The sequence below is a fragment of the Scyliorhinus torazame genome, chromosome 4, assembly GCF_047496885.1.
Source record: "Scyliorhinus torazame isolate Kashiwa2021f chromosome 4, sScyTor2.1, whole genome shotgun sequence".
NCBI lineage: Eukaryota > Metazoa > Chordata > Chondrichthyes > Carcharhiniformes > Scyliorhinidae > Scyliorhinus > Scyliorhinus torazame.
The window spans coordinates 39,136,826-39,152,476 of NC_092710.1; the positions used below are offsets into that span (position 1 = coordinate 39,136,826).

The window sequence follows — 15,651 nt, forward strand, 5'->3', positions numbered from 1 at the left end:
AAACGCCACGTCTCTGATTGTGACTGATGTTCGTTCTGTGTCTCTTATTGTCCATGTGCGTGTCTTTTCGGGGATCTAGGCGAGGCCTGACTCAGCTCAGATGGCCTCAGTCAGATGGTTTACGATGCAGAGCGAGGCCAGCTTGTGATCAGTTCCCTTTCTAACTGAGCAATTCATGAAGGTCTTCTCAGCCTTACCGATGTCACTTCGAGATTGCACACCCCTCAAAGGGGACAGACGATTGGGGCCATGGGGAACTTTAGCGATTTTACCTTTATTACGGGGCTGGGAATCTGAGTGCAGGGACACAGCGCACAGCGGGTGTCCTGGTGACTCTGGTGCAGCGAGCAGGCATGCAGCATCATGCGCTGGCGAACGGGCCTCGGCTTCCCTATTCGGACCCAGGAACTCCATAGTTCTAATGTGCAACTCACTAGAACCTCTCTGAGGGAGAATATATATGTTAAAGAGAGCTTGAGAGGGGGGGGCGGGAGATAAATTGTGTGAGGCGGTGAGATTGTGTCTGGGAGTGAGCGTGAGAAGGAGAGCATGAGAGACGTTGGGGTAGAAGGTGTGGGGTGTAGAGAGTGGCGAGGGGATAGCGTGTTCAAAAAAGTGTAGATACTGCAGATAGATGGAAAGCGTTGACTCTTGGAGAGTTTGAGGGCAAAGCATGACGGAACGTGCAGTGGGAGGAAGGGAGAGTGTGGTGGAGAAGAGAGAGATTCGGATGCTGGAGGGAGAGAGTGTGAGCTGGAGTTTGAACGGGTCAAAGATGGAGTGAGGGAGAGAGAATGAGACGGGATATAAATTCAAAGAGGGGGAGAGAGAGACACACACACACACAAGGAGTGAAACACCGAGGGAGAGGGAGAGAGAGAGTGACACAGAAAGAGGAAGATTGCGACACACAAAGAGAGAAAGAGATATAGAGTGAGAGAAAGAGAGAGAGAGTGACAGACGCACACACACATGCACACAGACGCAATGCGTGTTACAATTCTGGAATTGTGCAGGAAAAAACTTGAATTGTATGTCCCCGAATTGATGTTATCACGATTGCCCAATTGAATCGCAGGGCTAAATATATTCTGCACCAACAGGGAACTAACTCTACCCGGAACGAACTGTCTCGTCAAATTCCCAGAGGTGACCTCGGAGGGAACAAATATACGTGGGTTTTATTACAGTTCAATAGAAGAAGGTTTTGTGCTGCTTGGAGGGGCAGACTTATTCACAGAGAAAATGCTTGAAACATTTAACAGTGTGAAGGAAATATATTATTTGACTCTGGCGATCATTGGTGTACCCGGTAGGTGAATATAAACATTGAGTGTGTGTAAAGCTGTGTGTTTTTGATTTCACTCTGCTAGTCAATGTGACGAGTGGCAGAGCTACACTGACCCCGGATCCGTGGTAACATTTTCTGCAGTCAAATACTTTGAATTATACAAACATTCATTCTGTTGCTTCATCTACCAAGGGGGTGGAGGCTATCCAGGCCTTGGCGACGGACAAGGAAATTCTTCACCAGCAGGGTTCAATATTGATAAGGAGGGAAGTGTTCAATAGTCTGACGATACTTTAAGTTAATAATGGACTGCAACAGGAGGAGAGACTCCCAAGGATATTGAAGGAGGTGAGATTGGAAATTGCAAGCATAAACTTCCAATGGATTCTAGGTTCAACGAATGTGCCACAAAATGGACCATTGAAAATATTACGCCTTTGATCAAAAATACGTGGGAAGGATATTCGCAACAATTACAGACCATTCAATGTAGCATCAGTGATAGACGACCATCTACAAAGAATTATTCGAAATCAAATTGGTAATCACGTTGAAAAATATGGGTTGATCAGGAAACGCCAGCATGGATTTCGGAATGGAAAAACCCTGCTGGATTCACTTGCTGGCCCTTTTTGACTGGTAACAGAATGTGTCAAAAGAGGGTCATGCGGTTTATATTATTAACTTAATAACTTTAAAAGGGCATTCGATACTGTGATACACCACAGAATAGTGACCAGATTTGTAGCTTCAAAAACGAGAAGGCACAGAGGCAAAGCGATTTGAAAAATAGGTTAATGTGATGTGAGAGAAACAATCACGCCGTGAGTAGTTTGGGTTTGGAATGCACTGCCGAGAATGTTGGTGGAGGCAGGTTCAATCGAGGCGTTCAAGAGCGCATTAGAGGTTATTTGAATAGACACAATGTGCAGGGGCACGGGGAAGACGGAGGGAAATTGGCGCTGAGTCACGGTGCTCGTTAGGAGATCTGATGAGAAAGATGGCCTCCTCATGCGTGGTAACAATGGTGCAGTTCTGCGATTAACCTCTGCTTACAGCCCCATACGGGTTTAAATTCCCAGGTAAACCCAGGGCAGCACGGTAGCATTGTGGATCGCACAATTGCTTCACAGCTCCACGGTCCCAGGTTCGATTCAAGCTTGGGTCACTGTTGGTGCGGAGTCTGCACATCCTCCCCGTGTGTGCGTGGATTTCCTACGGGTGCTCCGATTTTCCCCCCCACAGTCCAAAGATGTGCAGGTTAGGTGGATTGGCCGTGATAAATTGTCCTTAGTGTCCAAAATTGCCCTTAGTGTTGGATGGGGTTACTGGGTTATGGGGACAGGGTGGAGGTGTTGACCTTGGATTGGGTGCTCTTTCCAAGAGCCGAATGGCCTCCTTCTGCACTGTAAATTCTATGATAATTAGTACTTGAGCAGGTGCTGTTGAATCAGACACCATTGTACAAAGCTCAATTTAATGAATATAACAGAGTGCATCTGTCGTTGCTGAATTACACTGTGTGAGTGTCCAGAATGAGTAGCACACGATAATTGTATGTCAATGAAGAATTGTGCTGAATTCAGGACAATATGTGGAATGGGAAAAGCTGGTTCTACTTTTAAATCAGTTCTTTCGGCGACTGTGTTCTCCATTCCTGCAACCTCTCTCTTGCTTTAAGATGTATTCGATTTAACATTACCAGATTGTTGTTGTTATTTGTTTGTTAGTCAACAATATTGATCCTGGTCCGTCTCCGATTGAAGTGCTGCATCAGGCACAGCTATTTAGTGACAGGTTAGCGGGAGAACAACATAGAGGAATGAATAAAGCGGGATTATTTGGTATCGGGGTATATTTGTCAAATGGATTGAACGTAGTTGGGATTAATGTGATTCAAGTATCGTAGAATCACAGAAGCCCAACGGTGCAGAAGGTCATTCTGCCCATCATGCACCGGGACTCTGAAAGAACACCATATCGAGGCTCACTCCCCCGCCCGATCCCGACGACCCTATAACCCCACCTACGAACGGTGATCTTTCTGATCATTAAGGAACAATTTAGAATGGCGCATTTTTGGACTGTGGGCGGTAACCGCAGCATCCAAGGTGAACCGATGCAGGCGCGGGGAGTACAGGGAAACACCACACAGAGAGCCACACAAGGTTTCAATTGATCCCGGATCCCCTGGTGCTGTGAGGCAGCAGTAGCGACCACCGTGCCACAATGTTCTCAATACTGAGCTGGGCTGAAAAAAACTGATGGACAGTCAACAATTTGAATATTGGAAAATATTTGGCAATTGAACTTCAACACAGATAGAAGAAAACTTCTACATTTGGCGAGGGAGAATTGAGGGGACGCCGATTACGTGGAAGTTGAAGTCTAGCTTTGCAATCGGACCAAAGAGAATTCGGAATAAAAATGCATTAATTACTAAAGGTCCTGCCGCCAGAATATGAACAGCAAACTCGGCAAATGTTCTGGAGGAAAATAATTGAAACGTAAATCAGTTCTGCTCAACCTGTGCTGAAACCTGGTGAGAGAACACATTGAGTAGCACATGCAGTTCTATTTAGATATTCAGTGTAGCACATGATAAATAACTTGACCCCCAACATCGCATTTAGAGAGAACCCAACGATCCTCTGGGAAACCCTTTAGGAAGTTCACACGTATGGGTCTACCCGGCCATGTTCCAGAAGTGCTAACGTCCTTTGAAAAATTGTACTGTGGTGGCAACAATTCGTCAGAAGCGATTTAAGTCATAGCTGCGGATGGTTCTGCCAGTTTCATCCTGATAGTTACTCTGAAATAGTTGGAAGGGAGGAAAATATAACTCCAGACTAACTCTTTGTACACCCAGGCCGAGTCTTGTAAGGGACACCCTGCACACACAAGACCCCCAGCTGCACTCCCACATCTGCCCAGCTCCGAAAAGACCAACCACCCGGTCCGACCACTCCCCTCAACCCACCTCCCCACTACCCCTCCCCCCCCCCCCCCAGTCAGGCGCAGCACTCGCACCTCACGCTGTGAACTCCCACCACCCCATCCGACCATCCCTCCACCCAGCGGCCCGAATACCCCAACCCCCACCCTCAGGTCCGACCTGCCCTCCCCACGCCAGCACTCACACCTGGACATAAATCAGCGCCCAGTGCGACTCAACACGTCACCCCGCCGGCCCAACGATCTGTCTCGACTCGAGGTGGTTTGCTGGGGTGTATATGTGAGTCCGATTTGCGAATTAAGAAACGTTTATTAGTAGATTCAGTTAAAGATTCTCTATGACATTCAGGGATTACAGAATCTATCTGACATTCATGGTTATAAATAATCTGTTTGATATTAATGGGTATAATGAGTCTGAGCGACATTGATGGATTTAAACAGTCTATCGAATGATATGATCATCAATTTGTCACATCACAAAGTCGATGTGACACATTCGTGCAAATAAAGAGTCTTTAAGTGAATAATATCTGTCTGTGTAGTTTGAGTGACGTGTCACTTGTCAACCTCCAAGGAGGAGAAAGGCTACTCCGGTGACGCCAAAGCCCCATCCTCACGGACAACCATCCACAGCATTGCGGAGTCCCACTGCCGTGCTAAGTAGGATGAAGTCAGGACAGGTTTGGAAGCTCAAATCTGAGCATCATCAGCTGCCACGGCGCAAGAACAGATCATATTCGCCAATATTTGTAGCTTCATGAGCAATTATACTCCCAACTCTATCATTACCATCCAGCCAGTTGTCCAACACTGTATCAGAACGATCACCGTGCGTAGCTGAATTAGCAACCACCGTGCCGCCCACAATGTTCTCAATACTGAGCTGGGCTGAAAAAAAAACTATAGGACAGTCAACAATTTGAATATTGGAAAATATTTGGCAATTGAACTTCAACACAGATAGAAGAAAAGTTCTACATTTGACGAGGGAGAATAGAGGGGACGCCGATTACGTGGAAGTTGAAGTCTAGCTTTGCAATCGGAGCAAAGAGAATTCGGAATAAAAATGCATTAATTACTAAAGGTTCTGCCGCCAGAATATGTACATTGATGGATCAACTTGGTAGCGTTATAAAGTGGGCCGTCATGCATACTGACAACGGCAGCAGAATTCTCCAGAACCCTGTTAAGCAATCCCGCGTCCAATGTAACAACTTAAAGTTGAGTAGTTCTGCGACATCAAGACTGAGTTTCTGGGCACATTATTTTTCGGTAAAATTCTAAAAGGATGACCTCCCATTTAAAGATATATCTATATAATCACACGTCTGTGTGGGCGCCGGTATATTCTTCAGATTTGATCATAACTTAGATCTCAGCCTGATGTCATGCATAGACAATCCAGAATGGGGAAAATCAACAGAGTAAATGTTTCCCACATCAACCAACAGTGGGTTTAAAATTATACCTTACTTGAAACAGGAGCAGTGGCTTTAAATGGGTCAGTTTACGACATAGTTTATTTGTTTTCCAGGACTGACAACGTAATGCTGAAAGCTATGATTGTGGATGTCCTTGCATGCAAATGGAGAATTAAATGAACTTGCAAATATGATAATGTATTCTCTACGTATGTATTCAGATCGGAGTATTTATGAGTTCTGGGGGCCGAGGTCGTCTCCATTTTACGACTGGACTTGGGACTCATGTCATCTGTTGCCAAAGGCAGTCATAGCACCGCGGGTATGCAATCATCTGTCAGGACATCCTCCAAAACTGAAAAACTATCAATTCAACACAGGCAAACTCGAGATCCTTGATTTATTTCTGGCGAGGAGTGTGTAGAACTGTAGGGAGTGGTGGCGTCTGAGCTAACGGGTAATGCCAAGTTGTGCCCAGCTAGTCCACTGGCAAATTCATATTCGAGGAGACTGTAGATTTCAGAAACATAACTGGTTTCTCAGTCCTCGTACAATCCTGATTTTGAATGATGCCAGTGTGATCTTTCAAATCAAGGGCCTCCTGAAGAATATACATAGAAAATATAGCACAGAACAGGCCCTTCGGCCCACGATGTTGTGCCGAACCTTTGTAAATATGAAATGATTGAATTTCTTAAACAAAGATGTTGAACTGGCTGGCCCTCCTGATGTAGAAAATTGATTTGGGGATATCTGTGCACCTCTGCCCCACAAGGTGCAGCGGCATCTGCCTATGTAGACGGCAGTTAGTGCCACAGTTTGTTTTGATTCGTGACACCCTCACCCTCACCCTCCCTACAACATAGCTTAGGAAAGTAGATTAAAGTGATACAGTCTAAGGCTGAGAGGTGCGACTTTCAGAATTGAGATGAATATACATTTATTCACAAAGTGGCATTCACGTCTTTGTAAATCCCTTCCATTCGTTCAGTATTGCGTAGAATAAAGAATCCATAGATTGTTGGATACATGGAAGTGTGGGACAAAGAAATATATTTGGCCAATTAATTTGCAGTATAATCTCTGCCTTGTATCTATACTGGTTGCTATGGCTAATGGGTTAATATTTGTTGAATGCACTTCATCACACAACATACCTGTGGTTTGTGCTACAGTCCAGCCCGTCATATCTGTATCCGATAGAAAGGATACAGCAGCAGTAATTTCCATTTACAAACCTTCTGCTTCGGGAGCTTAGTTTATTGGCGATTGTGATCCTATTCATTGGATCGATTTATTGTCAGTTGTTTACATAATCTGCAAAGAGAATTTTGCATCAACAAAACTGTGCTTCTGCTTCTCGACACAGAGCACATTTCCGCTTTGCTTTGTAGCCTCCTTATGTCCTCCTCACAGGTTACCTTCCTCCCCTGCTCCTGGTGCTTGTGTCATCGGAAGATTTTGCCACCACACCTTTGTCCAAGCCAAGTATAGAAATTACATATTTTGCAAAATGATTGAGAAGCCAGCATCGGTCCTGTGGGACAGTCCTGTTTCCATCCTTCCAGCGAAACATGCCTCATTTATGACTGCTCAATACCTTTCAAGACCTTATGATGTAGTTCGTTATGACCCTTGGGTTTGTCAATTCGCAGCTCCACCAATTTACTCAATACCACTTCTCCTGTCATTGTAATTTTCCTGCATTTCTCCCTCCCTCCCAGTTCCTGATAAACAGCTATTTCTGGGCTGTTACTTATAACCTCTAGAGTGAAGACAAATGCAAAATATCCGTTCACTTCACCTACCATTGCCTTAGTTTCCAATATTAATTCCACAGGCACAACGTCAATAAGCCCAATAGTCAATTTGTGAAGTCACTTTTTATTTAATTATCTAGCTAAAATATGACTCGCCACCTTCATAAGTTTTTTTCTTTAAGTTTGATACTTACAACAAAAAAAATGCACCATGAATGGTGCAGTCTCCCCTCAGAATTGCTTTTAATCGTTGGATTGCATTTATTCTGTGTATTCTTTCTGTTCCAGTTAATGTCCTGGCGATTGTGATCTTGATCCGGCGAAAGTGCGGCCTCTCCACCTGCACCACTCGCTATCTCGTGGCCATGGCAACGGCGGATCTGATGGTCATTGTCACTGAGGTCTTCCTGTGGAGGGTAAGACATTATTATTTCCCACGGTCTTTCTTGGACACCACCCATGTGTGTAGAGTTAACACTTTGCTCCGCCGTGCAGCCACAGACTGCTCTGTCTGGTTCACCGTCACTTTCTCCTTTGATCGATTTGTAGCTATTTGCTGCCTCAAGCTGAGCAGAAAATATTGCACTGGGAAAACTGCGACTGTGGTTCTAGCAACAACCGGCATTCTGCTTTGTTTAAAGAATATACCGCTCTACTTTACACAGGAACCTGCGGAGGTAATCATCAACGTACCATGGGGGTGTTCTACAAAACCAAGCTATTTTACTAATCCCACATGGGTAGGATTTGACTGGTTTGACACCGCTTTAACCCCATTTGTCCCATTTGTTTTAATCCTGTTGCTTAACTCTTTGACAGTGAAGCACATTTTAGTGGCCAGTAGAGTCCGCAAGGGACTTAGGGGTCAGGGTAAGGGAGAGAATCAGAGTGACCCAGAGATGGAGAGCAGACGGAAATCGGTGATTCTACTCATCACCATATCCGGTAGCTTCATACTTCTGTGGCTAATGTACGTTATACACTTCTTTTATTATAGCATTGCAGAATTAAATATGTTGAAACACCATGATTCTTTATATATCTTCAGTCAAGTTGGATATATGCTGGTCAATTTAAGTTGCTGCACCAACACGTTTATTTATGGGGTGACTCAATCAATGTTTAGAAAGCAGGTCATGAATGCTTTGAAATATCCGGTTACATCAATATCTCAATTAATAAATAAGTAAATAAACCGAGAACAGTCCAGAGACGTCTTCAATTGTTTCCAGTCTGTAAATGTTATATTGATTCACAAATTCCCAAACACCACATCACAAACTGAATCATAGGTCATGGGTTGTGGGAGCAGGCCTAAAACTCAATCTCCCCTGGCTCGATTTGTATTCATTATGGGAAGTCCAGCTATCAATGAAAGCTACCTCAAGCTACCAGTTTACTCACACGGTGAATGACTTCAGATTCAGCCAATTAGCGAACTTTGTCCCGCGTTGGAAGGTGGCCTCAGTCAATCTTGAATCTCGCACTGTGTCTCCCAGCTCTTCAATAATCACGAAACTCAATAATTTCACTGACATCCATCTCGGCCGATAAGCAAGCTACCTCCGGTGGGAGACATTCACTTCAACCAATCTGAGGCGTCATCGCCGTCCGTACATCATTACTGAAGAAGACCAACTTCATGTGTCAAGCAGGCGTTGAGGTGTGTGGGTGTGAAGGTGACTTATAACTCCTTCAAGAGTACAACAAGTTCTAGTGCAATGGGGACATGGGAGCGAGACTGATAGGTGGTTCGTGGCCCAGTTTTCAAGGTTTTTATGCGCCTTGTGCTTGTTTTGCTCTGTCAATGTCCGTTGTGCCTCCAACCGCCGTGGCGTCGCTGGCATTCCGCTCCAGTGTTTGCGGTCCTGGGAAAGGGTCTCCCCTGATTTAGTATCAACTTTGTACTCCCTGAGGGATACTTTCAGGGTATGCTTGAAGCGTTTCTTCTGGGCGCCCAGGGAGCGTGCTCCGTTCTGGAGTTCTATGCAGAAGATTAGCTGAGGGAATCAGTTGGCAGTCATTCTGGTGACGCAGGTCATCGCAACAATTGCTGTCATAACATTGTGAAGATGCTGATCATTCCGATTCCTCTGAGGATCTCTATCCCTGGAACCTCGTCTTGCCACACTGTGTTGAGGAACTTTCAGGGGCAGCAAAGATGGAAGAGGTTGACTTTTTTGAATGTTGATATTGGACAGTCCAGGTCTCACTGATATAGAGAAGAGTAGTTAGGAAGACCGCTCGGTAGAAATTGAGCTTCAGTTTTATGTTGACCTCTCCGTGTTTCCATCGTGAACAACGATAGCTTCTGAAGGACACAGTGGCCTTGGCAATTCTGGCATCGTTACCTTCATCAGCTTGAACACTTGATTTTGTGAGAAAATCATTATTAGTTTGGTGACCTTGTCCACAGCGGTCAGCTTCTGGGCATTTACTATCAGTATCGGCTCCTGATTGAGCTTTCCTGGGACAGATTACAACATGACTTACATCTTCGTTGTGTTGATAGTGAGACCGAAGTTATCATTGGATGCGCAAGACAGGTCCATACTGTGCTGCATGTCTATCTCACTTCTAGCATTTAGAGCCCAGCCAGTAGCAAATAGATACTCACACATCTACCAATGAAGACCTTGGTCTTCGTCTGGTGGCGTCGGAAGTTACATCGAATTTCATAGAATTTACAGTGCAGAAGGAGGCCATTCGGCCCATTGGATCTGCACCGGCTCTTGGAAAGAGCACCCTACCCAAGTCCACACCTCCACCCTATCCCCATAACCCAGTAACCCCACCCAGCACTAAGGGCAATTTTGGACACTAGGGGCAATTTATTATGGCCAATCCACCTCACCTGCACATCTTTGGACTGTGGGAGGAAACCGGAGCACCCGGGGGAAACCCACGCTGTGGAAAGCTTGCTGTCTGTTCAGTCATTGCTGTCTATGCCTGGTTCCACATCTTGGAAGGCGTCAGTGAGCATGGCTGGGAACTTGATCCTGAAAAGTCACAGCATCAATGCACAGTCGTGTTTCACTCTATTACTGACAAGCAAGGGGGCTGGAGTCTCATTGTCAACGACGGACAGGGCCTGCATGCCATCGTGGGATTATAAAACCATCTCAATGAATTTGCCTGGGCACTCAAACTTGCTCGTAAACGTCCACAGCACGTCATAGCCAACAGGCTTTGGTTAGATCAACACAGTTGGTGCATTGGTCAACATTTAATTCCTGGCATTTATCCTGCAACAACGACCATGTTGATAGATCTCCTAACTTTTCTGAAACCACACCGGCTCTGCGGAATAAGCCCTGTCCAAGAGATAATGTGAGCAAGTTCGGAATGTTTCTGGCACGTATCCTTCCAGCAATCGACAGGGGACATTTCTCTGTGAATGACACAGGCCTGGTCGTTGCCCAGCGTTGGAGCTGTGAACAACGAACACTTTTTTAAAACCCTGTGGAAGGACCCCTCCCTCCCATTTGATCTAGAACAGCTGGGTGAATTTTTGACCAGCTGCCATCCACCATATTTAAAGGTCTCCGTTGGAATTCAATCGGCTCAAGGAGCTTTGCCACTTGATAATTGCTCTACAGCTTTCCCTGTTTCTATGAATGTGGGTGGGCTACCGAGAACAGGGTTAGCCTGGGCAGGCTACATATAGCTTTGCAATTGCTTTGGGATGGGATAGTGTGGAGGAGACCACAAGGGAGTGCCACTTGGAGGTGTTGCAAGCAGGCCAATCAGAGCGACCCCACTGTTTTTCAAAGCTGTTGAACCAATGGGAAGAGAAAGGAATTCCAGTTGTGTCCAATTGGAGCTCTATGGCGCCTGACAGGTTCCTGAACCAACCAGGGAGCTCTGAGCGCGCTGTAATGTCCTGGAACAGTAACAAGGGCACAGAACGTTCCGACCAACAGCCGGACACTTTTCCCGACTCCGAAACTCCCACCTACGCCCACATTGTGACTGACAGTCAGTCCAGCCATACGTAGCACCTCATTGAGCTAGCAGAACCACATTTCACTGATGCCAATGGAAGGAGCGATCGGACAGCGAATGTTCACTGCGGGAGAGGCGAGCAAATTCGGGAACACTAAGGAGGAACTAAACGCCCAGATTCACAGACGTATTGCAGATCAGATGGAGCCCATTCAGCCCATCGTGTCTGAAGTGCCTCTCCGAATGAACAGGAATATTTTTCTCTCTCCGGTAAGAGTTATAATTCTCTTTGCAAATCTTCGTTTGAACCTGGCTTAGCCATAACTCTGACCGTGATCACCAGTCAGCCAGTTTTTGCATGAATATATTTCTGCTTAAATCGCTTTCGTCCGTTGCTGTTACGTCAAATCTCTGCCCTCTCGATCCTCTCATGAGTGGAGATTGTAAGTGTCCGAATGTTCCCCACTTCTATCGATGGAGTGTAGCTCCAACGATTCTGAAGAATCTCGACACCAGCCAAGACAAAGCAATTTGCTTGATTGGCACACTCTCCGCAAACTCCAAAATCCACTCCCTCTCCCACCGGCGCACAGTGGCACCTGTGTGTGTCATCTACAAGATGCACTGTAGCAATTCACCACGGCTCCTGCGACAGCACCATGCAAACCAGCCTCTGCCACATCGAAGGACAAAGGCGACAGATACCAAAGAAAGACTCAGAGCTGCAAGTTCCCCATCAAAGCACAGATTTGCAACTATATTTGGAACTATATCATCGTTCCTTCATTCTTGCTGATTCTTACTTCCGGCCCTTCCACCTATTCAACACTTTCAATGCACATTGCACCGCCTGGGCTTTAGTGGTTCAAGGAACCGGCTCAAGTGCTTGTATGGGAAATACTAATTCTAGCCTATTCAGTGATGCCAACCCACTGAATGAACAAAACATGATCTAGTGACTCATGCAAGTTCAGTATCAGCGCCCTCTTCTTGTCCTCCATGCAGCATTTAATGAATCCCAGATACTTGTAAAATGCTCTCAACGTGTCCTGTCATTATCACTTATTTTTGGAAATACAACGTAATAAGTCCCTGCCCCAGCACTCCTTTTAGAATTGTCGCCTATATATTCTGGTGTCTGTTTTTTCGGATCAGAATCAATCGGCTCCTATGTATCTTTATTGGAATCACCTGCCACCTGTACGCTTTGCTCCCGAACTGCCCATGTCCTTTGAAGTTGTACACTCTCGACAGTTCTGAATGCTTCCTGGTTTTATTTGCCAATCAGCTAGAAGACAACGACAGCACTGCCCTTTCGCTCGATATAGCTTTTTCATAACAATTTTTAGAACAACTAGCTGAAACTTTATGTTGTGTGCATTAAGAATCCAGTCCAATGAAACAAAAGCAGCAATTTTGTTCCTCTGTGGTGGATATACAACTCAGTACTGCAAAACAGTGTCAGGCCTTTACCCAGTGCCTTGTTTTCCTTGTATGTTGATGTCAGTGAGTGAATACCAGAGTCACAATCCGAGAGAGATTGATGAGCATCGTGCCTGTATATCTGTGAATGTGTGTCTTTGTGTGTGTATGCGTGTGTGAGGTTATGGGTGTGTGTGAGTTAATGTGTGTGTGAGGGTGTGTGTGTGAATGTGTATACGCCAGTGGTTGAGTGAGTGTGCGTGCGTGAGAGTGTGAACGTGTGTGAGATGGGTGTGTGTTTGTGGCTGCGTGTGTCAGTGTGTGTGGGAGTGCATTTACGTGCCCGCATATGTGTGTGTGTGTGTCTGCATATTTAGACCAAAGACCGAGCTCAGTGAAGTCCTGTACTATTATATCAGCATTCCATCACTCTAGTACTTCGATCTCAATACAACAAAGGCCAGCAGTATGGGTACGCAGTTGCAAAGTGGTTAGTACTGCTGCATCACAAGAATGATTAGCACTACTGCCGTAAATTGCAGGTTAAGTGGATTGGCCATGATAAATTGGAGGTTAAGTGGATTGGCCTTGATAAATTGGAGGTTAAGTGGATTGGCCATGATAAATTGGAGGTTAAGTGGATTGGCCATGATAAATTGCAGGTTAAGTGGATTGGCCATGATAAATTGGAGGTTAAGTGGATTGGCCATGATAAATTGGAGATTAAGTGGATTTGCCATGATAAATTGGAGGTTAAGTGGATTGGCCATGATAAATTGGAGGTTAAGTGGATTGGCCATGATAAATTGCAGGTTAAGTGGATTGGCCATGATAAATTGCAGGTTAAGTGGATTGGCCATGATAAATTGGAGGTTAAGTGGATTGGCCATGATAAATTGGAGGTTAAGTGGATTGGCCATGATACATTGCAGGTTAAGTGGATTGGCCATGATAAATTGTAGGTTAAGTGGATTGGCCATGATAAATTGCAGGTTAAGTGGATTGGCCATGATAAATTGCAGGATAAGTGGATTGGCCATGATAAATTGCAGGTTAAGTGGATTGGCCATGATAAATTGCAGGTTAAGTGGATTGGCCATGATACATTGCACCCTAGCGCCAAAGATGTGCACGTTAGGTGGACTGACCATGGTCAAGGTTTCGGGCATAAGGCGGGCGATTGGGCAAAAGTTGCGTGTTCTTTTGGAGAATAGACGCAGACTCTGTCCGCCGAACAGCCTCATTCTGCACAGTAGGGATTCTATGTTAAGTGAAATTCCATAAAGGCCAGTGTCAGAACTGTAGGCATTTTGAATATATACCAATGGCCTGGTTGACACAATGGATGGGTCTGTAGAGTGGACGGAGATGCATCCCATCCACATATCTCCCTCGTGGTGACTGTGGAGGGGAGGATAACCTTCTATACCTTGGAGGTGAACGGAGGGAGGGAAACATAAGAGCAGTCTTTCAGGCTTAACTGCTCCCAGACATCAGTTCTTCGGGTACCTACGGTGCAGTCGGAGTGATTGAGTTGATTTCTCCCAGTACCCTCTTCTGTGACCTCTGGTGGATGACGTTCCTCCTGTCGATCAGTGGAGGGGTTCTTCGGCTACTCACTGTACTGTCGAGGTGACTGCGTTGTCCTCTCCCGGAATCCTCGATACAAGCGACACTCGTTAGCTTCTCAGGTCTGCAGAATGGACGGAGACTCATCCTATGCCCACATTGCACTCAATGTCATCATATATTTTTTTCAAGGTTTATCCCGAAAAGCTTCGTGACACAAGAGTCTGTGCTGTACGGACTGTTACCAGGCGATGAACATCACCAATACAACAACAGCTACTGCGGGAGGATGATCAAAGTCGTGTAGGATGCCACTTTAATCGGTCCAAAAGTTGTTTGTCATCCAGAATCAAAGGGTTGGTCCTGACCGATTGTTGTCTACTGGCATATTGCAAGGTCCAGCACGAGGTGCTGAGGGTTGTACTAAAGCTTATGTCAGCCGAGGTGCGATCGGAAGATGTTGGTTCCTTAGGCATTTCAGCCAAAGTGAACTGAGGGTGGGGTAGGGGGGCTTTTATAGCACCCCCTCTGACTCTATGACTAACATTGAATGTAGACAGTGATTATTACATGCATCGCATTTTTATTAAGGTACGTCAGAGTGTTATGTGATCTATGCAGATAACTAAAATATCATTGCACCATTTGTAATGACTAGGTTGAAAGTTCTACATATATTTTTTACTTTATTCAAACACCTGACAGTGCAACGCGACCTATCTAGAAAACCTAAATATTATTGTCCTTTGTGTGATGGGTAGTTGGAATGTTTGTGCCGTTTCTTTCAGATATTTTGCAGATGAAGCATAGTTTTGATAAGAAGTAGCTCATCATAAACTTAATATAAGAACATAATTTACGTTTTAACATTCTGTATATATTTTAACGTTCACATAATAACACATCACACAGTAAAATATGTGCAACTGCTCGAATAAGTCGAGTGTGAATTGTTTATTATTCTGTTGCATTTTCTTAGTTTTCCAGCCGCTTTAGTTTGTCTGGATTTCTTTTCGCATTCCATCTCCTTCCTGCCCCCTCTTTTTATCTCCCTTTCTCGCCCTGCCTCTAGCACTCTCTCTGACTCACATTTATACACAAATTCCGATTACGAAGGTCTGAGATTCATGGGATAGGGATAGATTGGCGAGGGTCCCTGACTTACCACGATGCTAACCAGATTTACCACAGTACGAAGTCTTACAACACCAGGTTAAAGTCCAACAGGTTTGTTTCGATGTCACGAGCTTTCGGAGCGCTGCTCCTTCCTCAGGTGAATGAAGAG

At 45.2% G+C, this 15,651-nt stretch overlaps 1 protein-coding gene across 1 annotated transcript; it reads left to right on the forward strand.

Annotated features, from left to right (window-relative positions):
- Positions 1 to 1,245: 1,245 nt before the first annotated feature.
- On the forward strand, positions 1,246 to 8,620 carry LOC140411311 (probable G-protein coupled receptor 139). The gene is made up of 2 exons (XM_072500433.1): positions 1,246 to 1,312; positions 7,719 to 8,620. Exons 1-2 carry the CDS (start codon positions 1,246 to 1,248, stop codon positions 8,618 to 8,620), a joined length of 969 nt encoding a protein of 322 aa, XP_072356534.1.
- Positions 8,621 to 15,651: the final 7,031 nt, after the last annotated feature.

Excerpts from the sequence above, each read along its gene's own strand:
- LOC140411311 (XM_072500433.1), top strand. The coding sequence starts at position 1,246 with ATGCTTGAAACATTTAACAGTGTGAAGGAAATATATTATTTGACTCTG. Across the intron at positions 1,313-7,718 it reads GGCGATCATTGGTGTACCCG|TTAATGTCCTGGCGATTGTG; the intron begins GTAGGTGAATAT and ends TTTCTGTTCCAG.